Below are 26,877 nucleotides of genomic sequence, written 5' to 3' on the forward strand. Positions count from 1 at the left end.
CTCCACTTTTAAAGTGGGAAAAATTCCCCAACTGTAACAAGCCAGAGGATCTGTTAACATCAAATAGCCTGCGAAGGCTGGAAAATCTTACTGGTGGGAACTGCAGCCAGAGATTAGGATCAAAATAAAACTGGAGCAGTTTCATGTTGAGCACATAGGACTTGTTACCTTGAAAGAAGGTCAGAGGCACAGGGCTAGCTGGAATCCATCTCGCGTACGGACTCAGGCCCATATCCACAAAGGTATTTAGAAAGGTAATGCCCCTGGGATCTGGGCCTTGGGGGGCAGGGAAGAGAGAGAGCTCACTAACAATGAGACTTGGGTATAGGAGTCTTAGGCTATGTCGAAACAGCAACTAGACATCTGCAAACTCGAGCTCGCAGGGCTCAGGCTGTGGGGCCGTTTCATTGCTATGTAGACTTCTGGGCTTGGACTGCAGCCCGAGCACCGGGGCCCTCCTACTTCACAGGTTCTAGAGCCTTAGGGTTTGCAAGGGAGAGCGAACCATGAAGCCTTTTGCAAAGCCAGCTGCTTCCAACTTCCTGTAGCATGCACAGCACGCAGTGAAGTGTTCCCACAGTGCACCACAGTCCTCGGGCTAGAGTGGCCACATTTGGGGTGGAGGTGGGGCACCAGGGCCACTGGTCTGCACGCTCCAGTGTGGATGCCAGAGGCCTACATTCAAGCACAGGTTAGAAAAGTCTTAACATAGGGTTAAAACACAATGTAGACGCTCAAGCACAGAGTTCCCTAACACAGGGCAGCTGACTGGAGTCCCACTAACCGTGGGCTTACACTGCAGTGTAAAATACCCTGTGGTCACCAGTCTTACAACACTGTCCATTCTTCCTTTAAAGCCCAAACTGCTCTCACGATACAGGGAGTTCCCTTTAGCAGAGGCAGAGCACCCTACTCTATATCCTCACTCTAAGCTCAGAAATGCCCTCACACAGAGACTCCTTGGAGGCTGGTTCTCTTCTCACATCTGTTTACACCACAGAGCCAGTGGAGTTACAGGTGTAGGCGAGATCAGAATCAGGCCAACTGACAATCTCTCTCCTTCCTCCTCTGGGTAATAATTAGAGGGATGGGTGCCCTGGGATGACAATTAACATACTAGTCCTGATCGTTTTTCAGTCACTCCCTCCGCCCGGTTTCATTCCATTTGCCCTGGGTTAATTTCCCCTGGTCACCGGCACTTGTGCTCTACCTGTCTGGATCGGGACATAGCCTCTTGCTGCAGGATCCCAGCCCATCACGCTGTTCTCTGGGTCACACCCATACGGCTCCGCTTAGGGAAGTTTGCTTCTTTCCAGCTTTTTTTAAAATCTGTCAGCCACTACCCCTCCTCCCCCCTGCCCAATCACCGAGGTCTTCTGTGCCAACTCTCTGTCCCTGCTCTGTCCTAAACGACTCCTGTATTGTTAATAGCAGCACCAGCTGAGCACACTCCCTCCCTGGGGTGGGTTTCCATGGGGGAAATCAACAGCTCTCCGGCCTCCGGGCACTGACGCTGCTTCCCCAGGAACGTCCTGGTTTTTCAGGGGTCCCAACGGACTGCATTGAAACCAGGGTTTTGATGCGCAAGCACATCAGAATCAGAGGGGCCCCAGAGACTGCAATCCAGAAAGTGCTGGAAGCCCCCAGAGGGGCTCTATAGGGAAAAGGAAACAGGCAGCTGTATAGAAAGGAAGGAGCTGCCGGGGGAACAGGAGGCTTGAAGATGCAGGTGGGAGAAAGCCCTTTGCCTCAGTAACAACCCCAGCACTCCCCCGTGTTCTTCACGCCCCCTTCAGTGACACGGGCTGTTAACCAACCTGCAGCAGCTCAGGATCCTCAAAAGCTCCAGCTGCCTCGACTGTCCTGCTTTCCTCTTCCTTGGCAACAGACGTGCTCAGCCAGCCCCCCCCCCCACTCAGTCACTGCTGGACAAGACATCCCAAGCTCGGCCTGAGATGCCTCCTCCAGCAGCAGTATTGTTAACCCTGGGGGTGTCGCACACTTCGCAGCCTGTGTTGGCGGAGCTCCCTGCACACACCAGAGGCTCTTTGCATCCCCCCATTGCGTGGTGGGCCACCCTCCCTTTGCAGGACTCCCTGCAGCTGCTGCCAATCTCTCAGGGGCTCTGTGTGCCCCTCTTCCCCCCTGCTCACACCAGGGTCCCCTCTTCTCTCCCTCGTGCCAGGGAGCTATGTGCACCCTCATTCCCCCCACACCAGGGACCCAATCTCCCCACCATGACAGGGGCTCTGTTCTCCCATTTTCCCCTGGATCCCCATTCTTTCCACCAAACCAGGGCCTCTCTTCACCTTTCCCCTCCCTGATAGTTGCTCTATTTTCCCCATGATACCAGGGGCTGTCTCCCCCCCCAGCCAATGTCCCCCATCATCCACATCACATCAGGAGCCCTGTGTGTGCCAAAGTACCTTCCTTCCCCTGCAGACTGGTGTGGGTGGGTGGTGCCGTCTCTGCCTCACCTGGAACAGGCTTGGAAGAGCCTCCTCTCCTTCTGGCCAAGCCTGAGGCCCATCCGTCTCCCAGCAGGAAGAGCTATTATTTCTCTTCAAAAAGAAAAGGAGGACTTGTGGCACCTTAGAGACTAACCAATTGGTTAGTCTCTAAGGTGCCACAAGTCCTCCTTTTCTTTTTGCGAATACAGACTAACACGGCTGTTACTCTGAAACCTATTTCTCTTCTGTCAGTCAGTCAGGGTGTCAACCTGTTAAACTCTCTTGGGAGGGTGAGTAGGGGCATTGTTCTGCTGGAGGGTGTTAACAGAGGCTCCATGTGTCTCCCATTTTCCTCTCTTTTGATGTACCAATTATCCCCCAAACCAGTAGGGTTCTCGCTACTGATGCCTAGCACAAGCCCTGAAATTTTGGAAGTGATTGGATGCAGCATTCAAATGTTATTGTCAGACAGACAGACGAAAAAAAAAAAATAAAGAGAGAAATGGCCTGGAACTGAGTGTAAGGCCTCACAAACTCAGCCAACCATGTCACTTAGGCTCCCTTTCTCAGGGCACACAAATCCCGAAACTTGATTACACACACTCTTGATTCACAAACTCTTCCTTGATTAAAAAATGCCAAGTCCCACAAAAACTAAACAGCAAAAACTTTGCCCAGCAGCCGAGGAACACCCAGTGAAAGGCAAAAGGGTCATATTGTTCCACAGCCATTTGGGGGGGCTCACTCATCCTGCTATCCTAGGTATTTCTTGGGCACCAACCAATCCATGCAGGACCTAGTCTCTGACATCACCATTATTGTTTATTACTTGTATTGTGTAGTGCCTGGGAGCCCTTGGCCCAGAACCCTGTTGTGCTACGCACTGCACAGGCAAGGAAGAGGACAATAATTCTATGTCATTTGTACAATGCTTCCTAACCCCAGGCCTTTGTGGGGATTTTAGCGGCATCATTGTTGTGACTATATTTCTGTGTACTGCACCTTTAAATCACTAAGGACGCTGCCTCCTGAGATGTGGTCTACACTACAGACCTATATCAGTAATAACCACATTGCACGGGGTGTGCAAAAGCCACACCCCTCTGAGCAACAGAGTTATACTGACCTTCCCTGCTGTGTAGACAGTGCTATGTTGGCAGGAGAACTTCTCCAGCCGATGGGGTGCTACCGCCTCTGGGAGAGGTGGATTAACTACGCTGACAGGAGAGCTCTCTCCAGTCGGCTCAGAGCATCTTCATGAACGCACCTCAGCTGCATCAGTGCAGAGGCATCGATGCAGCATTTTAGGTGTAGACTTGCCCTGAGACTGGCAACTGTTTTGTGAGCAGTGCAGACGGCTGCAGAGGAGACACTCACACTGTGTTCTCTCCTAGTGCGACTTTGCTGTTGGTCCCCTTAACGTAAAATCAAAGCCACAGAGCATAACCTTTATGGTTGCTCTTTGTCTATAGAAAGGTGAGACTCTCATCTTTTTATGTGGCATCTCCGTTACTGGAGGTTTGCAGCCATTTTGTATGATCCCCTGCTAATTTCTTTGGGGATGAATAGTCCTTTTGGTCCACCCAGGACACCCCATCATCCATCACAGCTCTTCTTTTTCTGCCTTGCATACCTCTGCCCTCAGTTTTCCCTTCCAGTGCCTGCAAACATGCATCACATGCTGAATCTCTTAAAATGTGCCCTGCACTTTCTCATAGTACTTGAGAAAGGCAGGTATTGCTGAAAGCTTTTGGAGGGCAGGGATTTTTGTCTTTTTGTACAGCGCCTCGCACAATGGGGGTCCCTGACTGGGGCGCCTAGGTGCTACCGCAACGCAAATACATGAATAAATAATATTCTCCCCCCCTTTACATAGAGGGAAACTGAGGCACAGAGCAATGCAGTCACTTGAACAGGGTACCACAGCAAATCAGAAGCAGGAAGGCAGCCCGGCTCCCCTGACACCCGGCCCTGCACTTCCACCCCGTAGATCGCACCTGCGCCACTCGTCTGAAGAGGCAGCTTACGAGGCTATTGGTGGCGCTGGTCCAAGCGGCTGCTGGGACTCAGTTCCACGCCCGGTAAATGGTCCCTGCGCGGCGGGGCCCCCAGTTCTCTGTGAATGAAACCAGAGACGCCGCCGGGTGTCAGCAGAGGGCAGGGCGCGCGGAGCCCTTCGCGCCGCTGCCGGAGCCGCGCTCCAGCAGCCGGGGCCGTCCCTGCGGGTGCCTCTCTCGCTCTAGCTCTCGCTCTGCCCCGTCAGGTGCCGCTGGACCGGCCGCTAAATGAGCCGGCGATGGAGGGCGCGCAGCCGGGCCCCGGGGCGAGCCCCCCGCACAGCGACTCCGCCGAAGTTTTGCTCCACGGGGTGTTCGCCCTGCTGGGCGCCGCTCCCAAGGCGAGCTACGCGCTGAGCCTCACGCGCGGCCGGGAGCTGCGCATGCAGCGGGTCGGCTCCGCGCCGGCCGGCCCGAGCGCCGCGCTGGACCTGGCGGACTGCATCGGCTGCGCCGCCGGCCGGGAGCCCCGGCCGGGGCCGGCCGCCTACTTCTCCGTCTTCTGCTACCCCTTCCGCAAGGGCTGGTGGGACGCCTCGCCCTCCAGGCAGCGCCTCGCCAGGACGTTCCGCGTGTGCGCGGCCCAGGAGGCGGAGGACAACCTGAAGCTGGCGGAGACGTGGGCTGGGAAGATTCGGGAGCTGGCTGCGCCCAGGATACCCCGGCAGGAAGGTAAGTGCCTGGGGAAGGAGAGCAAGGGCGGGGGCGGAGTCACCCCCCACTTTCTAGGGACCCCGGCTTCCCTGGGCGTGCGGAGTATGAGCGACCGCTGCTCTCTGCGCGGGTTTCTGTGGGGGGAAAGGCCCCCCTCCCCCTCCTCCCCCCGGTTTATCGCTTGTGAACTCGACTCAAAAGTCGAGCAAAAGTAAATGAAGTTGCACTCGGGGGCTTTCCCCCGCCCCTGCAGGCCCCAGGGCTTTGCCGGCTGCTCCAGCGCCCCTTTCGGAAGTTGGCTTCCCCCCCCCCCCCCCAACTCTCCCCCTTGGTTCTAGCACGTGTCCCGCTGGGCTTTGCCTGCCCTGCGCCCGGGCGGCTGGTGCAGGGCGCCCGGGCGGCTGGTGCAGGGCGCCCGAGCAGCTGGGCCCGCCTAGACAGGGGCCTCGCGGGGCTTGGGAAGTGGGGCCCCGGCCTGATGAACGAGCAGAGCCCGCAGTGTGTCGCTTGGCAACTCAGCTCCGCGTCTGCCTGGCAGGTGGCGCGTCGGGGGGGGGGCTGAGGGAACAGACAGGTGCAAGCCCCACCCCCACCGCTTTTACTGGGTGGGCCCATTTTCTGGGTTCCCCGGGGCGCAGGGGAGAAAGAGGAAGGGCTAGAAAGAGGTGTAACACCCAATGGGTGAGCCTCAGCCTTGTCCTCTCCTGGCCCCAAACCAGTCTGACCAGCCTAGCCAGTGTGCCCAGGAGATGAGTGGGCTGTGGGTGTCAATTTGCCTTGTCCTCTTGTTCCTACTTATTAGGCTTCCATCGCTTGCTGCTTTGCATCCAGCACCAGGGGTATGTTTAAAGTGATGCTGGTTTCCTCTGTAGGGAACTAGAGAGGTAGAAAAACAACTCCTCTCCCCTTCTCTCGCCCCTGCTTGATTCAAAGTTGTGTTGCACCTACTTAGGTACACAGGGGCTGGGGTAAGGGGACGAATCTTCTCTCGGCGATCCAGATTTCACATTGTATAGCACAGAGACTGCTGCTCAAAGCGTTGGCCTGAGGGAGTCAGTGCTATTTTCTGGAATAGTTTGGATCTGGATCCAAACTTTGCAGCTTGGACCCGTGTTCAATATATGTGCCTGGACAATCGCCTCATTCATGGGTGTCAAATGCTTTGGGATCCACTCGGACAACAGGTATTCTAGAAGCATAGAGAGCAAGCAGCAGTGAGCTCTGCTGACAGCTTGTCCTGGGACAAAGTCCCCATTTCCACATGACTCAGGGGGCTAAAGTAACCCCCATGATCTCATGACCATTAAAACCTCTGTGAGAGCCTCTGGAAAAAGGGCTGCTGCCTGATCTTCCAGCCACCTTCCTGCCCCTCTCGGGCCTGGGAAATGCAGCTCCTCATCCTCTTCTTGAGTCTTATCAACTCCCCGTAGTGTGAGCCTCCAAACGGAGCCTCAGACACTCTCTAGAAAGTTGTAACACTTGCAATTGCTAATCTACCCAGGGCAGTGCAGTGTTCACCTAGCGACTGCAGATGGGCTGAATGATTGTGCAGATTACAGCAAAATTTGTTGGGCTAGCACCACACTTGGCTACCTTCCTCTGCCCCGCAAGGCTATTCTCCAAGCACCTTTGTTTTCCCAGCTGGACACCACATACATGGATGCCATCTCGAGAGGCTGGGGCCCACTGGAAGCCTCCATGTGTCTAAGTGGGCTTGTCTGGTGCACTAAACTACACACTAGTTGTGACATTGAGGAGCGTTGCCTTCACTTAATTCTTCTGGGCTTTCGCCTATCTTATCTCCCTCAGGGTCTAATTTTGTATGACATCCATTGTATGACGAGGCTGGAAAGGGAGAGGCCAGCAGCTGCCTTTTGCCAGTGTCAGCAAATTCTCCTCCCAGAGGGGGTGTCCCACATAGCCATCCATACAGGGTGCTAATCCCAGGTCTCTCCCTTTCACAATAGTTCCCTAGGATCTGTCACGGTCCCGGTCTCGTTCTTTTGCAAACTGCATGCTTGCTGGGAGGGGGAAGGGCACGGTGCCTAGCTCAGGGCTATTAATAGAAATGAGCCTCTCAGTTCTAGGTCACTGGCACAAATCCAGCCTAGATTAGCAGCGATCAAGACATACGAAGGCTGTTGAGTGGCCCAGGTGAAATCGGATTCATGGTCTCAGGCCAATTCCTAATGGGCAAGTGTCCACCTCCGAACACCATCGCTGCAATTGGCTGCCCAGCTGGCGGTCTCAGCCAGGGAGCAAGAAGCACAGCTGAGGGGCAGGGGCAGTGAGGGAAAAGCAGGCTGTTGCCATCAGTGCTATAGGGAGAGGGGCCTTGGCTTTCCAGGACTGCTAATCCAGCACCTTCCATCAGCACTTAAAGAAGTGGGGGCATGAGGTGGCTCTGCAGCTGGTTAACACAAAAACCTCCTCCAGAGAGGGAGTTTGGAAGCCAACACAGAGCAGGTTCCTTCTGCTCTTGGAGTTTTTCCTGCAGGGCCCATGAATAACCCTTGATTTATGTGTTCATAGTTCAAAGATAAGGGATGAATCCAACTGGAATTCTTTAGCATCTGAGCCTCTAGGCGGTTCCAGATAACTAAATTTGCGGCCATGTTAGTCTATATCTGCAAAAAGAACAGGAGTACTTGTAGCATCTTAGAGACTAACAAATTTATTAGAGCATAAGCTTTTGTGGGCTACAGCCCACTTCATCGGATGCATAGAATGGAACATATAGTAAGATAGATAGATATATCTATGTTCCATTCTATGCATCCGATGAAGTGGGCTGTAGCCCACAAAAGCTTATGCTCTAATAAATTTGTTAGTCTCTAAGGTGCCACAAGTACTCCTGTTAAATTTAGCGAAGGACTGAGGCTGACATGACGAGTGATAAAATTAAAGACTTTATTTAAAATAAAATAAAGTGAACAAGCATCACAGCATCCCCACACACTGGCTTGATACTCCCACTCTGAGATGAACAGTGCACCCAGGGGTGATCAGTCCCTGGATGGAAAGTGAGGACAGCCCTTTCTCTAACAGTACTGTGATGGTGGCCAGGCATGCCTATCTCAAATGAGCGTGCTACCCTTTGCATAATCAATTCTACTCATGCCCCCCATGAGTTAACATTAAATCCACCTTTTACCATATCTGTATTTCCGCTGCCATCCTTAAATATTGCTACTTCCTCACTGGCTATTTAACATTGAGCACCGTCCTAATTAACATCTGCGTAAATGCCAGCCCAGTAAATGCCAGCCCAATACAGATAGCACTTTCCAAAACACTTGTAAAAAAACCAGCGAGGACCAAAACATGTTTATGACAGGCCCTGGGGTTATGGCTGAACTTATCTGTAACTGGCCTCTAAATTGTCTCACTTCACTTCACTCCAACTTTACCAGCTATTGTCAAGCCTATCGTTAGGAACTAGATTTTTGGGCCTACTTACATGTCAACACATTTCTATAGAACATAAGCGAGCATCATGTCTACGGGCTACGCTGGCTGAAGTTTGTACAATAGAAATCACATAGAAATCAGGCCCTGATCCTGAAAGGTGCCAGGCTGCCTCCCACGCTCCACTTAAAGTCAAATGAGGTGCGGGTGCTCAGCAGCATGCAGGATCGGGCCCTTACCTCTCCGGGTTAAATGGCACGCTTGTTGGTGCCAGAGCTGTCCCCGATGAAAGGTTAGCTTGGCGCCACTGCTCATCAGCGAGCCCACCCATCGAAGGGTGCAACATGGGACAGAGCCATGCTGAAAGACCCCGCAGAAGCTGATGGAGCAGGAGGAATCCCTGAATTCCTGCGGCTGTTTAAAGACCACGGCCAAGTTCTTAATTTCACGACTCTGTATTTCTGAGCACTGCCTCTCCCCTGGCTCCATGGGGGCCAGAAGGACAGACTGGCTGGTGTGTATAAGATGTGCCTCTTGCTCAGCTGTGGCGGTGAACTGTTCCTAACTCTAGTTAGGAGGCCCCGGCTTTACCTCCCCTCCCGCGTGGGCGGTGATGCTATCACTGCCTTGGCCGTTGCGACAGATCTCCCTGAGGGGACGCGTGTGCGAGGGGAGACGGTGAAAGGGAGCGACAGACAGAGAGGGATGGCAGCTGATTCTGTGCCCAGAACACTTGGCTGTAATTCAGTTCCTGAAGTGATGGACTGGGGGATAGAGGTTTCTTGTATTGACCTTTCTGCTGTGAAAGCGAGAGAATCCAAAGGTAGTCACCGCTTTGGAGCTGGCGATGCGGGTGGGATCTTTTCGTTTCTGTCTCTCTGAAGTGTCTCCCACCCTCCAAAGCTGGAGGGGTGGGGATTGAATAGGTGAGGCATGGTTTATTCTGGCTCTGGTTGTCCCAACAGATGTACGTTGAATCCCTTGTGCACACATAGAGTTTGTTTGTCCGTCCTTGCACACGCCATACGTTTAATGGGTAGAAGTAACGTGATAGAGTAACTGTTGCTCTGTAAGCTATAACTTGGAGTTTGCTCCCATAAAGGGGCTTTAATGCTTTTCCCGAGTGAATTTCTTTTCACCCCAGTGGCCTGGGGCCCTCTTGTTGTCAGATTCCAGCATTGAACGCATAAGCACTTGTAGCCAGGGATTCTCAACGGAGGGTCATCTGCTCTGGATCTGTCTGCTCCCAAATTTGGGGACCTTCGGTGCATGTTGCGAGACATGTATTTAATCAAGCATGTCCCTCCCGAGCGGGCATGCCACTGGGTGGGATCTGTGTGGCAGGGCCCAGGGATGGCCAACAGCACGTTGTTTGTTAGGAATACATTACCTGCCACTCCTAGGTTTTGTTTTCAGTTTGCTATGATGATCAGATGCCAAAGAGATGTGTGCTGGATCCATTTAAATCCAAATCTCAGGAATATGAAAGGCACATCCATTCCTGGCTTAATTCCATTCTCTTCACTGAAGTTACATCAGGGATGAATTTGGCTAGATCTGTGTAAATCTGACACTCTGATCAGAGATTCAGTTATATGCACCAGTTCATTTATTTACATATCCAGTCACAATGATCAAACTTTGAAGTGTGTTTAAAGGGACACATCAACTCATATTTGGCCCAATGGTTAGATTTGTATTTCAAAAAGCATCTTTTCCAAAAGCATCTTTTCCAAAACCTAAAAAGTCTAAAAGCAAATATTTCCTGAGCTATAAAAAGAGATACACAAAATTCCAGTGGAAATGTTTGTTAAAGCAGTTCCCCTGCTGTTTGTTGTCCAAACACTGCAGCTTTAAGAACCAGATTTCATTGGCTTATACAGCCCAAAGTAAACTGAGTAAAAGTTTTAAAACTTTTTCCCCCTTCTTAATAATTAGAGGTGTCATTAGTAGCCTAAGGGGAGAGGGTGTTTAATGTGTGATTTCTAAAAAAAAGAACAGTGTGAATATTTTTAAGAAGACATTTTCAAATGAGAACACATTTAAAAACAATTCCTTCCGTAACACCTTTTTCTTAGGGACAAGGTTTTTCAAAATGGTAATTTACCTCTTGTTGTTTGTGCTGTTTATTTACTGTGTATCTTTCACCCGGCTTCGACAGAGAAACCAAATAGGCTGATTTCACTTCCTATTGAGGATTTCTGTTCCAGCAACACCGAGGGAACCCAAACAGGGCTGAGAGCCCCATTGTACTAGCAAGTAACATGATCCTGCCAATTTGTGGTTCCTACATACCAGTGTGATACTGTTTGGAGATCACTGCAGGAGCAGGGGCTCAGTGTCAAACACTGAAGGGAAATGTATAGAAAAGGGCTAAGAAATCAATGGATTTTTAAATTATTTGACGAGAGCCTCTAGGACAGGGGTCGGCAACCTGCGGCACACATACCAAAGGCGGCAAGCTGATTTTTAGTGGCACTCTGCTGCTAGCCAGGGTCCCGGCCACCGGCCCCGCTGAGCCCATTGCCAGCCTGGATGGACGGAACCCGGGGCCAGCGGCCGGGACCCCAGCTGGCAGGGGCTGACAGACAGAACCCCAGACTGGCAGCCACCCGCCCTGCCGGTGTGGGGTTTTGTCCGCCGGCCCCTGCCAGGCGGGGTCCCAGCTGCCAGCCCCACTCAGCCCGCTGCTGGCCCGGGGTTCTGTCCATCCAGGCCGGCAGCAGGAGGAGCGGTGCCGGCAGCCGGGACCCCAGACTGGCAGAGCGGGTGGCAGACGGAACCCTAGACCGGCAGCGCACTGAGCTGCTCAGTCTGCTGCCAGTCTGGGGTTCTGTCCACCAGCCCCTGCCAGCTGCGGGCCTGGCTGCTGGCACTGCTCAGTCTGCTGCCAGTCTGGGGTTCTGTCCACCAGCCCCTGCCAGCTGCGGGCCTGGCTGCTGGCACTGCTCAGTCTGCTGCCAGTCTGGGGTTCTGTCCACCAGCCCCTGCCAGCTGCGGGCCTGGCTGCTGGCACTGCTCAGTCTGCTGCCAGTCTGGGGTTCCTTCGGGGGGGGCCCTGTAAATGTAAAATTTATTGCTGGCACGCGAAACCTTAAATTAATGAAGACTTGGCACGCCACTTCTCAAAGGTTGCCGACCCCTGCTCTAGGAGTTGCAAACCTCGCCGCTTTGAGAACAACCATCTAAAAATGACAGGGGGTGCCCCGTGCTACAACATGTTGTCATTCACAGACGCACGCGTGTATATCTGGAAGTTTGCACCTTGGACTGCTGGGAAAGATAAGGCTAGTGGCACACAACTCCTGAATAGTATGCGATTTTTGCACTGAGCAGTATTAGGGTGTGACTGGACTGGACGGCTCTCCTCCTGTCAGGAGAGCCCATGAGGCTCTCTCAGGGTGAGGTTACCTCCCACGCCCATGCAGGAAGCCAGCACTCTCAGCACAGGGGTGAACTTCACCCCCACAGAACAGAGAAAACTGGCATTTCCCCAACATTTATAATTCCTTTAATTGACCTCTTTGGACGTGGCACAGACCTGAGGGCTGCAGAAGGGGCAAGGGTGCACTTTATTGTTAAAGAAAACAGGCCATTAAAAAAATCTCTCCCAAGTACAAAAGTCCTCTGACAAAACAGCTTTAGATAGTGAAATCACATGTTCCTAGGGAGTGCCACCGCCCTGCACTGCCTGGTGGAGCAAACTCCACCTTGATAACTCGGAGGTGTTAGCAGTGAGACCCGCTGGCCCAATGCCAGGGTCTGAAACCACTCGCGAGATGCAGCGATGTTGCATTCAGACGTCCTTGCGGCGCAGTGCCTTGGTGCAAGGTGATGGTATTTCACTAGCCCCGACTGTGACTTGGGGGATTCGCGAACTGCTCACAAGCTCCGCTTTTGGGTCAGGAGCTGGCTTGGTGTTTGTTTATAGTGCCCAGCTGCTCCGCTCACAGATCAGGCTCACTTTCTGCACACAAACATGCCCAGACAAAAACAGTCCCTGCCCCAATCCACTTACGGTTAAAATGCCGGTGATCTGCAGCGAGTGGCAGCTCTTCAGGAGCTTTCCAGTCCCCCTGCTGTCATCGCTGAGTGACAAGAGGCTGAATGCTCCCAAATTAACAATGGAGGTGATGGGGGAGGGGAGGCGGTGCTCCCTATTCTAGCACGTTCCCACCGCAGCCCTGGCTACGTAAGCAAGGGAGCTGGGCTCAAAGCTGCACCCAAGCTCAGTTCATCGGATGCTTCTCCCTCCGAATCCCCTTCCATCAGGATTTGGCCCAGTCTGCCCCCTACTAGATCAGTGGGAACAGTGTCTGAGCTGTGTTTTAACATGTTTCTTAAATACAGATGCCAAGATTTTGAAAAGTGGCCAAAGTGACTTTGGGTGCTCAACCAGACATCCAAACGGGGACTGATTTTCAGACAGTGCCGAGTGCTCACCCGCTTGCTCTGAAAACTGGCCCCCCCCAATCACTAGTCACGCCTGAAAACTCTGGCCAGGATCGTTTCTCGCTGGTTTTACAGCGACAGCCAACTCAGCAAGGCATTTAAGCACGTGGCTTTGGGGATGACTCACGTGCTTAGATGGATGCTGAAATCCTTTGCTGAGTCAGGGCCCCAGCTTTTCTCAGAAAGTCTCCCCCTTTCCCCTGGTGCTGCTCCAGCTAGCAGTAGACCGTCAGGACTTTGGGCAGGGCCTGTCTTTTTGATTAGTGTTCGTACAGCACCTAGCGCAATGGGGTCCTAGGAGCGCTCATAATACAAATAAGTACCAGGCTACCTACCAGCATTGTAACCACTGTGCCATGTGACCCTGCTCAGCCGGGGGGAGCAGCAGTGAAACCCCCAGCTGACTCATACCTGCCTGCTGGGGGAAGTTACACTATCTCACTTGGCAGAAAGTTCCAGGGATCAGGAGCAGCTGGAAGGAGAATCCAGCCCAGAGTGCTGGGAGGAACAGTCTGAGCAGGGCTAGAGGACGGGGTGATGAAAACACCAGGTGCTGGTCTACGTGGCTGCTCCCGGAGCAAGAGGATACTTTCAGAGAGCTCAGTGTCGTCACGGCCTTAGGGCATGTCTACACTACGGAGACTATAGCAGCCCAGCTAGGTCGCCATGGCTAAGCTGGCACAAGCCCATAGCATAGGAGCAGCCTCCAGAGAAGGAAGGGGGGGTTTCTGTCACTGTAGGACCCCCTGCCCGAGCAACGGTAGCTATGCTGATGGAAGCATTCTTCTTCAGGCTGGAGAAAGCTTCCGAACATCACTCTCCTGCTTGCTTTGTTCTTATTTAGCTGGAGGAGGTAGAGTCAGGTGAAAGGACTGGCTGGATCCACCCTTTCCCCATCTTAAGTACAATGATACCAGAGTCTTCCTCCCGCCCATCACCCCTTCCTCCCAGTGCCCAGCTTTCATTCTTTCCTTCCTCCTCCTCCTAATCATGGGGGCCCTCTACTAGGAGGGAGAAGATGGCCTCCCCCAGCAGGCAGGCATGGCTCAGCTGCTGCCTGGCCTCTGCTTCGTTGGTGCTAGGGTGACCAGATAGCAACTGTGAAAAATTGGGACGGGGGTGGGGGGTAATAGGCGCCTATATAAGAAAAAGTTCCAAAAAACGGGACTATCCCTATAAAAATGGAACATTTGGTCACCCTAACTGGTGCCTCCAGGCCCACTCTGACTACAGGGCCTGGTCCCTAATGTTCCAAGCATCCTGCTTGAATCAGCCCCTGCTTTGCCTGGTGGTGTATTTGTTCCAAGAATCCCCGAGGTGCCGATGAAGTGCCCAGATGCTAATTAAGTTTGGATTATAATTAGCATTTTTTCCCAGCTGTTTAAAATGGACTCCTAGAAATGCCACTGGCCTGCAGGTAGGCACAGGGACCTCTTTAATGTTACATTGCGTCCAGAACTCAGCTTCTAGTGGGAGGCCACAGGAAGGAAGAGCATGGCAACCGGAGCCCCGTCAGTGATTTGCCCTCTGCCTCTGGAGGACGGTGTGGGAAGCAGAAAGTCTTTGATCGTATTCTCTAGCACAGGCTCCCCTAGCATGTGGCACGGTCAGATGGGACCTGCTGGCTTGGGGCACGGGAGCTGCCAGAGGCCAAAAACCCAGAGGAGAGAAAACATTTCACAAGCGCCTGAGAATCGTTCCGTCGGCTGGAGCAAGCTGACGGCACTTCCTTGAGCATGCTGTTCCTTATGGAAGTGTCTGGAGTTTAACTGGGGTTGGGCCGCTCAGGGACTTGGTAACAAGATGTGGGGACTGGTCTACCTGTAAAATGTAGGTTGACATCGTTAGAGCGCTCAGGGATGTGAAAAATCCACACTCCGAGTGCCATAGCTACGCTGACCCCATCCCCCCCTGTGGATGCGGCAAGCTCAATGGAAGAATGCTTCTGTTGACCTAGTTACCGTTGCTTGGGGAGGAGATGTTCCTACAGCCATGCAAGCACCTTTCCACCTCTGTAGGCTGCAGCTACACAATGGAACGATGCTGGCAGAGCTACAGTGCTGTACCTATTCCACCAGTCCCTGTAGCGTAGACATGGCCTTAGCGTGGGATCCCCAGCACGGCTGCTCTTTGGCCTGTGTGAAATGAGTTGATGGGTCACCATCAGCTCCTAGTGGACAAGCATCCACATCGCAGAACCAACCCCACATCAGTCGGTCTCCGCTGAGTGACCAAGGACTGAGCAGACCGCTTGCTCATGGGTGCTTACGCGGCTGCTTTAACACTAGGTCTCTAAGAAATGTGGCCATGGTGTCTCTCCCCTGCCTTTAAAAAGTTCATGAACTTCGCTGTAATGAAGGATGCTGGAGTGGAGACAACACTCTCCCCAGCAGAGATACAGCAGAGGCATGAGCAGGGCAAGCTTGCCTCCGGCTTAGCCTGGGGAGGCCATCTCAAAGAGTAGAAGGCAGCTCCATCTTTGGGACCTATTCTGTCCTTGCTCGAGCTTGCCAGCTGTGGTAGTGATTTCTAATGTGATGCAGGCCGGGGATCAGAACTGAGACCAGCTGCTCTATTCACACAAGTAGTAATAAGGGTCATTACTCTTCAAGATGGTAACAACATTCAGTATTGGTTGGGGATGGATTGGAATCAGCAATGGAGAAGTGAAACAATCTATACTCTGGTCCCAATTCCTATCTAATCCAGGCACCTCACTGCGACCATCGCTGTGACATTGACGTGCCAGATCGTTGCTTTGATTCTCATTCTCCACCCTGCAGCGTTTCACACTCTGTTGTGGAGTTATTTTTGTGGTAGATACTTTAAACGCTAGATCACTGGCGCTCTCCTACTGCGGAGATGGGGCCGCACGAGGATCTCAGTAGGGGCATTGCTGCCCGCTGGTGAGCCTAGCAGTTCATTTACTTCTTACACATAGAAGCCAGTTTATTTCGGAGAAAGGGAGTCAGGCTGAACTTTGCACCCAGTGGTTTCTCAGTGTGAGGGTTGTGATTGAAGGGGGTGAAGGAAAATCAGCCGGCTCTCTGAAAGGGCAGACGTCCCTCCCCTGCCTCAGCCTCTCTCTGCTGATGCACACTCAGCTTGCCGGCTGTTATTCTAATCTGATCCCTGAAAGAGGAACCAGGCTGCCAGATGTATGTGTCTGTCCCGCTGGGACATCAGATATGCCCTTTGTCCCAGAGTTACTCAAGAGAAAGGGAGGCTGTCGAAATCTTGTAGTTTCCTGTGAGCATCTCTTAGATCTTGGTGTGCCGAAGTGTCCTGCTGGGGTAGTCTCTTCATATCAAGTCCTGGCATCTTTCACCGGCCCTGCCTTCTGAGGGATAGATGGGAGGGATATGCAGAGGCCTCCACAATCTGATATACCTGTAATGTCCCTCTACGGTCTGCTGCTGGGCTGGCAAAGCCCATCAATAGCCAGACCCCCATGCCAGTGACTCTGGAAGTACCTTCTAGCTGCTCGTCATGGCCACATTCTTCTCTCATGCCCTGGAAGGGCTTAGCAGAGGGATCCTGGCCACCTCCCACCTTGGCCGTTCTTCTACCAGCATGGGGGCTTTGCTGTTGCAGTTTCCCCCAGGCAAGTGCTAAGAGGCTCAGGACGCTGCGGTCTGGGTGAAAGCAAGTTCCACAAGTACGACAACAGCAAGATCAGAACACAGGCTGCCTAGGACCCTGGCCACCTCTTTTCTACCCCCACTGCCCAGCTTTCCCTTGTGGACACCTAAGAGCCAATTGTGAACAGGTCCACTCCTTCAAAACCTGTGGGGTCTCCTCCTGGGCATGTCACCAAGCTACCCCCGATTTGACACAGGTAGGCACCTCATGCTGCAGGGAGGGCTGGACTAATGGAGCCGAATGCTTGAATCGAAGCAGCAGCATTGCCAAGCCCATGCGTTCAATGAGCATGAATCAGGCCCCACAGAATCATAAGATTTTTTTAAAATGAGAAGTAAGACCTGGTTTGACAAAGCCCTGGCTGGGATGATTTAGTTGGGGTTGGTCCTGCTTTGAGCAGGGGGTTGGACTAGATGAGCTCCTGAGGTCTCTTCCATCCCTAATCTTCTATGATTCTAAGTATGTGGGCTCTTTTTCTTGGCCTTCTGGTTTCTGAGCCTTTACGGTGTCGTCGCTTCACATTTCCTAGCATTTCTCCACAGCCACAGGAGCTAAACTCACTCTGTCAATGAATGTTGAGATTCTCAATCACCTGACTCCAGGAGCTGGGGCTTTATGAAGACACCAAATATCATGAGCTTTGACAGTGCTGGACCAGTGCTAATGGAACCTCATTTTCAAGAGAGGCAAAGCAAAACCACTCTGAGGAAAAAGCAAAATCAAATTTACAGGGGAAAAAGCTGGGGTCATAAATTTAGTGTATTTGACTAGCTGTAATGGAGTCCTCTTCCTATTCTGATGGGGTTATATTCCGCTCTGCGGAGGCTGCTTAGGGGCCCCAACAAAGGGGAAAGCATATTGGTCTCTGCACCTCTTCTATGCAGAAGTGTGTCTGTTCAGAACTGATAATGAGCGCCGGAGGGTGGGGCCAACCAGCTGCTTCCCAAAATCCCTTGGCACAAGCCTGGGCGGGGTAGAGGCATGGTGGGGCTGCTGTTTATGAGCCAGCCTTGGAGAGCGCTCTCTGTAACAAGGGTCACCAAGTCTCCGGCTGTGCAGAGGCAGCTGATCAAGAGGGAGTCTCCCCCCAGGACGGCACAGTTGAGGACTGGCATGTGCACGGTGGTGGGTTCTATCCTCCTCGTTCTGCCTTTGTCTGCACAGGGTACTCGCAGCACTGTCCCCCAGCCCCAGCAGCAGGCATGAATAACTGAACGCGTGCTGTCACATAGGGCACCCAGTCGCTTAGGAACGCACTCAGACATTCAGGCTTTGATTGTAGTGGCGAGAGATGCTAACTGAGCTGGTTGTCCCGTTGTGCGCTGTACAGGGGCGCCTGTTGCCTACCCCCAAAAGCTTAGTTTTTGCCTGTAAGCCCGTGACTGCACTAAGAGTGCTGCACCGGTACAGGAACACGGATGTGCTCTCCCGCCAAGGAGCCCCTATGTGGACACACACCTATGCTGACAGTGCTTCCATCCAGTAAAACCACCACCATGAGCAGAACAAGCTGGAGCAGTGGCAATTTGCCAGTATTACTGCATCTAACCAAGGGCCTTCTGCTAGCCCCGCTCTGTGGGTCAGGGATCACCCCCCCAATGCCCCGGACCCACATTGCTGTGCCAGCAGAAGTCTGTAAATTGCAAATTCGTCTCAAACCTGGGCCACACTGAAAAAGCTTTACCGACGGAGCAATGCTGGTAAAAGCCTCATGTGGATGCAGTTATTAGTATAACTTATACCAGCAATGCTTATGCCAGTGCCCTGAGCCGGCACAAGCTGGATTGGTATAAGCACTTTAATAGCACTAGAGCCATGTCCGCACTGTAGAGAAGGCCCCAGAGTCAAATCTTAGCCCCAGTGACATGCACAGCAAAACTCCCTTAGGCTTCAGTGGGGCCAGGATTTCACCCACTGCGTATAAACGAAAGGCACCTCCGACACAACCCGGAGGGCAGACCACCCCAGCTCTGGCCCCGACAGGTGGGCCTGCTGCCATGAATCTGCCATAGAGGGGCTTCAGTTATTGTGCCGCAAGTGTTTTGGAGCAGAGCTGATCTCCCCCTTGAGATCACGAGCGTGCGTTGTATGGGAATCCCACGCCTGGGAGCGTCACCGTCTGTCAAGCCACTTGCACAAGTTTGTCCCAAACCGGAACGCAGTCGCTGCCGTGTCTCGCTAAGGAGACGCGGTGAGAAAGGGCTCAGGGGTGAGGAGATGAGAGAGAAATTGTAAATCTGTATTAGACACCCACCCCATCAACACGGCGTCAACTAGCGCCGGCCTTGTCTGGGGGGGGGGGGGAGAGGCCTTCTACCCCTAATGCTGGAACGCCAGGGCTGCCCAGGCCTGCTTTAAACGCTCTTTCCCCTGGCTGACACTGTGTCCAGAGTGCAGACAGGTCCGTAAGGTTGCGGGATTTGTTTGTACAGAACCATGCCTGAGTTCCCCAGCTGTGCAACTGGGCTGCTTCCTTGGTGACTAGTTTTCACAGAACATGACCAAGCAAATATTTCTGGCAATAACAGCCTTCTCTCTCTCTGGTGGGGTCAGGAAATCTGAGCTTGAGTCAGAGAACTATGAGCCACGTGTCCCTATCCTACAGCGCTTGCTGTGGAGAATGGCTTTCTGGGAGGGGAGAGGAGGGCTTAGTGGTTAAGGCAGCGACTGAGACTCAGGAGATCTAGATTCAACCCACAGCTCTGCCACAGACTCCTTGTGTGCCTTGGGGCAAGTCAGTTAGGCTGAGACTTTTTCCAAAGCCACCCAAGGGATTTAGACACACTATTCCTATTAACTTCAGAAAGTGGAGTGTCTAAATCCCCAGGAGCTCTGAACAACTCTGCCTTGATCTCTCAGTCTCATCTCCCCATCTGTAAAATGGGGATATAAGTACCTAGCTATACAGATCGACACTGCCATTTCTACCATGTTCAGAGACGCAGGGCCAATATGGCCGGTTTCCCTACCCCGCACTCGGGCCATGGTTAGTAGATAGTTGGGGTTTGTAGGGTAGATGGGGCCCCGCCCATACACTAACCATGTTTAAGGAAAGCAAACTCAATAGGAGAGTCATCCCAGCTCCAGTGAATTCACTCTGAAATGTGACCTGTTTGCAGAAGCTTCCTGGCTGTCTCTGTCCATCTCCAAGCTCAGTTGTCAAATGCTTGGTTTCCTTTGTTTAGTTATTCACTGGTATTTACAGCATCTTGTTCATCTAGGTTAAATGCAAATGTCAGGTGCTTAATGGAAGGTGTTACCTTGTTGCTCTCTTTCCTTTGAGTTTCTCCCCTTGGGGTGGAGGAGATTTCACAGATCCTATCACAGCCTCCTGAGCAGCTTATCAGGGGAGAGAAGGGGGCCAAGACATGCCAGTTCATGCTGCTTTTCACTTTATCACCCTAAACTGTCTTGAATTTGCTGGCTTCCAAGTTTAGCCACGCTACACCATCAGCAGCAGCTCCCCTGACCTCCCCCTGCCCCAACTTCTCTGGACTCCCAGAGATAAATGCATTGTCGCAGCTTTGTAAACTAGATCCTAGAGCTGGACCCCTGGGGACCCGATGAGCCCCTCCCCCAGGATTCAGTGGGTCCATGGGAGTTATTCCTGTGCTGGAGGGGAGAATGCAGAGCAGAGAGGAGGGAAGTGCCTGCCTGGAGGAGGAAGAGGATAACCTCTGTGTAATGAACAGCTTAGCTCCACAGCCATAGGACTTTCAAACATGCTTATGCAGGGCTTAGTGTGGTGGTGGCATGGGGCTGGGGCATAGCTGGCCTAGCTAGTGTGGCTAGGTTAAAAACCACATTCCAGCTTTGTTCACCCTTTTGGCTTAAAGCACCCTGTATCCCCAGCTGGCCTATCCATGCTGGCCAGCCCCAGCTGTGCTTCAGCCTGGCCCATCAGCACTGACCATTCTCATAGGTTAAACCACCTTCCCCTCCTCCAGGGTGCACTGATCTGAAGCCGCTCCACAGACTAGGGTTAGGATCTCCCAGCACTTGATCTATTCTGCGGCTTGAATCACTCAAGTCTCTGCTGGACTTTATGGCCCTCTGCGAAGGCCTGAGCCTGCAGCCAGAGATGGTACAGGGCAGCAGTGATGGAGTCATGGGGGGAAAACGAGGGTGTTGCGTTAGTTAACAGTAGATTGGTCCTGCAGGGCTTAAACTGGAGCCTGAAGGCTGCCCATCCAGCCTCCACACCATACAACACTCAGCCCAGACCTGCACAGCAACAAGGACTGGAGGAGAGAGCAGGAAATTAAAGGCAGGACACGGTTTGCCACTGACTTACTGTGTGACCTTCAGCAAGATCACTGAGGGCCTGATTTTCAGAGGAACTGAACATAAGAATGGCCATACTGGGTCAGACCAATGGTCCATCTAGCCCAGTAGCCTGTCTTCCAGCAGTGGCCAGTGCCAGGTGCCTGGAGAGAACGAATAGAACAGGGCAATCATCAAGTGAACCATCCCCTGTCATCCACTCCCAGCTTCTGGCAATCAGACACCCAGAGCATGGGATTGCAGCCCTGCCCATCCTGGCCAATAGCCATTGATGGACCTATCCTCCATGAACTTATCTAGTACTTTTTTGAACCCCATTCCAGTTTTTGCCTTCACAACATCCTCTGGCAAGGAGTTCCACAGGTTGACTGTGCGTTGTGTGAAGAAATACTTCCTTGTGTTTGTTTTAAACTTGCTGCCTATTAATTTCATTGGGTGACTCCCTAGTACTTGTGTTATGTGAAGGGGTAAATAACACTTCCTTATTTACTTTCTCCACACTAGTCAAGATTTTATAGACCTCTATCATATCCCCCCCGCCCGCCCCCGAGTCATCTCTTTTCCAAGCTGAAAAGTTCCAGTCTTTAATTGCTCCTTATCTGGGAGCTGTTCCAGACCCCCTAGTCATTTGTGGCCCTTCTCTGTACCTTGTCCAATTCTAGGATATCTTTTTGGAGATGGGGCAACCAGAACTGCACACCGGAGTCAAGGTGTGGGCGTACTGAACCCTCTCCATTCCCAGTGAAGCCACTTGAAGTTGTTCAGCACTGCTGAAAACCAGCCCCTTCCCCTCTTGGCCTATTTCCCCCTCTACCAAAGTGAGAGCAATACTTTTCCCCCCCTTTGGGTACCCCCAATAAGTGCCAGAGGCCAAGCAGATGCAGCATTGGCCTGGGAGTCAAGAGGCCTGGGTTCTAGTCCCAGCTCTGCCATGGCGTGCTGGGTGACCATGGGTAAGTCACTTGGCCTTCCTGTGCCTCAGTTGCCCATGTGTGCAATGGGGATGATGATACTTAACTCCTTTGTAAAGCACTGTACGATCTGCAGATGAACAGTGCTAAGAGCTCGGTGTAATAGCATCTACATCGAACACATCACCGGCCACCGACAGTACCAGGAGGTGTGAGCCAGAATGACATCAACTATGAGAAAGGGACCGAGAGACTATTTCCATTGGACCATATGAACTGGAACCATAAACTCACTGAACATTAAATCTCACCAAATGAGGGGTAAATCCATCCCCATCATCGTATCCGCTCATTATACTCCACACCTGAACATAGCCATTATATGAACAACATACCCTCATATCTCAATGTCTGTACTTTGACCCATTAACCTTTTATCCCCAATTGGGGATATTGCCGATTATGTATTCCTTACGCCACCTGATCCTAAACCGAACTTTGCACCCCTTGATAATCTGTACCTTATTCCCTGATAACCAGAAACTTCTACGCTTAAACTCTTTACCATTTTTTTTTATTTTAACATCATCTTAATAAAAATTATTAAATCACTCTGCCCTTCTGTGCCACCTTGCACCGCAGGAGCCCAGAGCTGCTCACTATCATCAGCGAATTCTGCCTCACCCCTGCCCTGGGAGGTGGTTTTGTTTCCGACAGGCAGCGTGGCTGGCGCTGTGGAAGATACCAAATGAGACAGCCCTATCCCCAAAGGGTGTTTCTCTTATTATCTGGCCCCATACACGCACAGCATGGTGCTTTTCAGGCAAAGGACGACAGGTCTGGGCCCTGCAGAGCTCACGAGCGAAGCTGCAAAGACCAGGTCTGCCAATGCCTCGATTGTTCCCTTTATACAGATGAAGACCCTGAGGCCCAGAGGATTTAGTGGCCTGATTTCTAAGAAGAAAAGGAGAGCATTTATAGTTCCCCTTGGCTCCAAGGGCAGCTGTTGCTGCTCAGAACCTCTGCCAGCCAAGCTGGAAGTGACTCACCCAAGATCCCAGAGTTTGTGGGAGAGTGGGAATAGCATCCTGTTGCTAGTGACTTCAGTGGGGCCAGGATTTCACCCCACTAGTCCTGACTCCTAACTGGAGGCCTTAAGTACAGGACCATCCTTCCTCCTTACTAACCATCATCATAGAATTATAGAATATCAGAGTTGGAAGAGACCTCTGGAGGTCATCTAGTCCAACCCCCTGCCCAGAGCAGGACCAATCCCAACTAAATCATCCCAGCCAGGGCTTTGTCAAGCCTGACCTTAAAAACTTCTAAGGAAGGGGATTCAACCACCTCCGTAGGTAACGCATTCCAGTGTTTCACCACTCTCCTAGTGAAAAAGTTTTTCCTAATATCCAACCTAAATCTCTCCCACTGCAACTGGAGACCATTACTCCTTGTCCTGTCATCTGCTATCACTGGGAATAGTCTAGATCCATCCTCTTTGGATCCACCTTTCAGGTAGTTAAAAGCAGCTATCAAATCCCCCCTCATTCTTCTCTTCTGTAGACTAAACAATCCCAGTTCCCTCAGCCTCTCCTCATAAGTCATGTGTTCCAGACCCCTAATCATTTTTGTTGCCCTTCGCTGGACTCTCTCCAATGTCTCCACATCTTTCTTGTAGTGTGGGACCCAAAACTGGACACAGTACTCCAGATGAGGCCTCACCAATGTTGAATAGAGGGGAATGATCACGTCCCTCGATCTGCTGGCAATGCCCCTACTTATACACCCCAAAATGCCATTGGCCTTCTTGACAACAAGGGCACACTTGTTGACTCATATCTAGCTTCTCGTCCACTGTCACCCCTAGGTCCTTCTCTGCAGAACTGCTGCCGAGGCATTCGGTCCCTAGTCTGTAGCGGTGCATTGGATTCTTCCGTCCTAAGTGCAGGACTCTGCACTTGTCCTTGTTGAACCCCATCAGATTTCTTTTGGCCCAATCCTCCAATTTGTCTAGGATTTGCATCAAATTAGTGCAAGTCCCCCAGCTTCCTTGTACCCTTCCTGGAGTTGTGTAATGTCCCCAACACACTCACAGCCTCTCCTCTTCCATCCTCCTTCCCCTGCAGCACCCCTCCCTGGGGATCGACCGCGCGAGGGCAGAGTGGCTGCAGGTTAACGTGCGAGACTTCTCCAAAACTGCTGTGGGAGAGGAATTCAGGGGAGGATTTCATTCCTTGCCAGGGTAGCTGAAAGTTTCCTTTGGAGGCAGATGCATTCAAAGGCAGAAAACGACAGCCTGGCTCGTCTTAATTGTTAACATTGCCTGCTATTTCTGAACCGTGTACATGTCTCATGCTCTCTAATTCACACACAGAAAGCCTGTCTGAGGTACAGCTCAAACAGGGCTAGCAGCCAACGGCTTGGAAACTCGGTCGACAGCATGCACATTTAACTGGGCATGACCACCCTTTTCCACAATGCTGTGGTTAGTGGCACGGATTCCGCATTCAAGAGAGGACAGGGGCTTATGTTTTGTAAATTGCCAGCCAAAGGCTTGTGCCAGATTACATGGCAGGTGGGCAATGGCTCTACCCTAGGTTGGTTTGTCAGTCTGTTAGGAGAGACACTGTTTATATCCGTAGCCGGGACAGGCAGTGGAGAGCGATGATTACCACCCCTGGTATGGATGGGGCCAGGAGGAGCTGGAGAGTTCTGGGGGTCAGCAGTGCATCCACTGTCCTGGTGGCCTTTGACCAGGACAAGCCACAAGCCTGAATTACACTCATGTCCTTGCGTAAACTCTCACCTGTGATAGCAACAGCAGGAGCGTTAGAGAACCGGGCTTGGGAACTCTTAACCCCACATAGTATTTAGGCCTGCTCCCTACAGGTCGAGGACAGAAGGTGGCAAAACCACCCCAGTTCTGTTTACTCTAGCACTCCCTTTGTTTCCATCAGTCATGCCCAGGTGTGAAATATCCCAAACAATGCTTTTGTTTAGAGGCAGCCACAGAGGCTGCATTTGGTCTGTTCATTTATCCATCTCTGGCAGCCTACTCTGTACAAACATTCCCAGTCTCTGGTGAAACACGACTGTGGCCCATCTGTGTTATAACTGTGTTTAAGCTCTGGCAGAGACCTAGATATCACCTAGGGCCGAAACGTGGCTTCTCCACCTGAGTCTCTTTTCCTGTCCACCCCGTGTTCACCCTGCCATGTTCTAACACCTTTTTCTTGCCCAGATTTCACAGACACATTTCAAGTGTCATTTATGTTTAGTAAGGGCTTTACAAGCCCTCCAGACCACAGTGACAGGGTGGCTGTCTCCTGACCTGCTTACGACGCTGTTGCAATCTGTAATGAGGACAGCACCTGAAGTGTGGGCCTTATGAGACAGTAATGCGCTGAGAGACCCCAGGTAAAGTCACGCCAATCCTACTCGCTGAGCTTAGTTAGTGCCACGTTTAAGGTCCGACTCCATGCTGAAACAGTGTGGTGAGCAGGACAGATGACAATGGTCCGATACAATTGCATCTCCTCACTCAGGTGTAATTACAGTGTAGGTGGGGCCTTAGCTCATGGAACTGAAGCATGAGAGACTAATAACTGATAACTACGAGGTGAACGATAAGCATCTGCCATGGGTCCCTCTCTCTCCAGACCTATTCCATTGGGAACAAGACTGGGAAATTGCTGGGGATGCATACAAATGGCAGCTTTCATCGCTGCTCTCTTCCCTATGGCTACTGAGCTCACTAGGCCCAGAGCGGCCCCCAGCAAGCTTTAAGCAAACAAAAGCCTTCTCACTCTCCCGCCTTCCTTCCTCTTCTGCTTGCCAAGTGTGCAGCAGGTGGGAGCTGTTCCTGGCCACAGGCCGAGGGGAGGGAAGAAGAACTTGGGTGTCTAGTGCTGACCTGGCTGCAGCTTTTGATTTGCAACCTGTCTCCTGAGCCCCAGGGAACACAAGGAGTTGTGAACATTGGTCTAGTGTCCAATTGTGGCTCTTGCAGGATGTGCAGAAAAGTGTGTGTGTGAGAGAGAGAGAGAGTGAACGCATAGTAGGAAGGCCGCATTCAGCAGCTCCAGGGTTTTAGGAGTGTTTTCTTCTCTGGCCATGGCAACGCATGCTGCTCACCTGGAAGAGGGGAACTGCAGGGGATCAAAGACAACCCTAAAATGCCTGCAGCATCATGGAGATGGCTCAGCCAGCATTGCACATTACTTCCCTCTGCCTAGCATCACTCCAGGTTGGGGGAAGAGGACAGTGCTGCTCTCAGTCCTACCACTGATAAAATAGCTGGGCACACCCTCGCTCTGTAACTCCAACCAAAGGGAACGAGCTGGGGTTCTGAAATGGGGAAGGCAGAGTTGCTGGTGTAAGGGAGGACTTTTCACAGCCAAGGGTGGTCACCCAGGCATCTGTGTGGGAAGGCTGTCTTCCAGGCCACCCTTTTGCGTCCATATGAAATCAAATAAATCAAAAACGCAACAAGGGACCCTATTCTCCCTGGCCCTCAGTGACCATGGTAACTCTGCTGCTGAGCCTTGTCTACACTAGAGCAGGCGTGATCTGGTCCACTGCTTTGGGCCTCTGCCATACTTGTAAGATGCTCTCACCCACAAGAGCTTTTAATAGTTCAGACACTCCACCTGCCGGTACAAGTGCACTAGTCCCCAGCCGGTCTCCTAACTCTGCCAGCCTGCACCCCTCGCCTAGAGGAGCAAAGCCGGCATCGTGGCTGCACCAGTTCAACCAATGCCCCTAGCACTGTCCCCCAGCCATGCTGCCCACCAATCGCTGACTGCTCAGAGCACCGTCTATCAAACCACTTCCTCGCAGGCCCCAGAGCGGCTCCAGTGATACTCAGCTGGTCCCTGCCATGCCCTGCACCCCTCCCCCCGCTTCACAAAGACACAGGAACTCCATCCCAAATCAAGTTTCATTCAGACTTGTTTTCTTTACACAATAAAAACTTTTACCAGCAGTTTCACAGTGTCTGATGCGTGGCTCCTCACCTCC

At 52.2% G+C, this 26,877-nt stretch overlaps 1 protein-coding gene and 1 long non-coding RNA gene across 3 annotated transcripts in view; one reads left to right on the forward strand and one right to left on the reverse strand.

Moving 5' to 3' along the window:
- Nucleotides 1-872: 872 nt before the first annotated feature.
- Nucleotides 873-5,175, reverse strand: LOC140897835 (uncharacterized). The gene is made up of 2 exons (XR_012154825.1): nucleotides 4,448-5,175; nucleotides 873-2,561 (listed from the first exon to the last, which is right to left on the reverse strand). It is a non-coding gene; the product is annotated as an uncharacterized lncRNA (long non-coding RNA).
- Nucleotides 4,547-26,877, forward strand: part of SPHK1 (sphingosine kinase 1) — a 31,358-nt gene continuing 9,027 nt past the window's right edge. The window contains exon 1 of one of the 2 annotated variants that reach the window (XM_073310947.1): nucleotides 4,547-5,179. In XM_073310947.1, coding sequence (XP_073167048.1) covers nucleotides 4,573-5,179 — 607 coding nt within the window. In that variant the 5' untranslated portion in view covers nucleotides 4,547-4,572. The remainder of the gene's footprint in view (nucleotides 5,180-26,877) is intronic. The other variant, XM_073310948.1, reaches the window with a different exon arrangement.

Source organism: Lepidochelys kempii, chromosome 14 (assembly GCF_965140265.1).
Source record: "Lepidochelys kempii isolate rLepKem1 chromosome 14, rLepKem1.hap2, whole genome shotgun sequence".
Taxonomy (NCBI): domain Eukaryota; kingdom Metazoa; phylum Chordata; order Testudines; family Cheloniidae; genus Lepidochelys; species Lepidochelys kempii.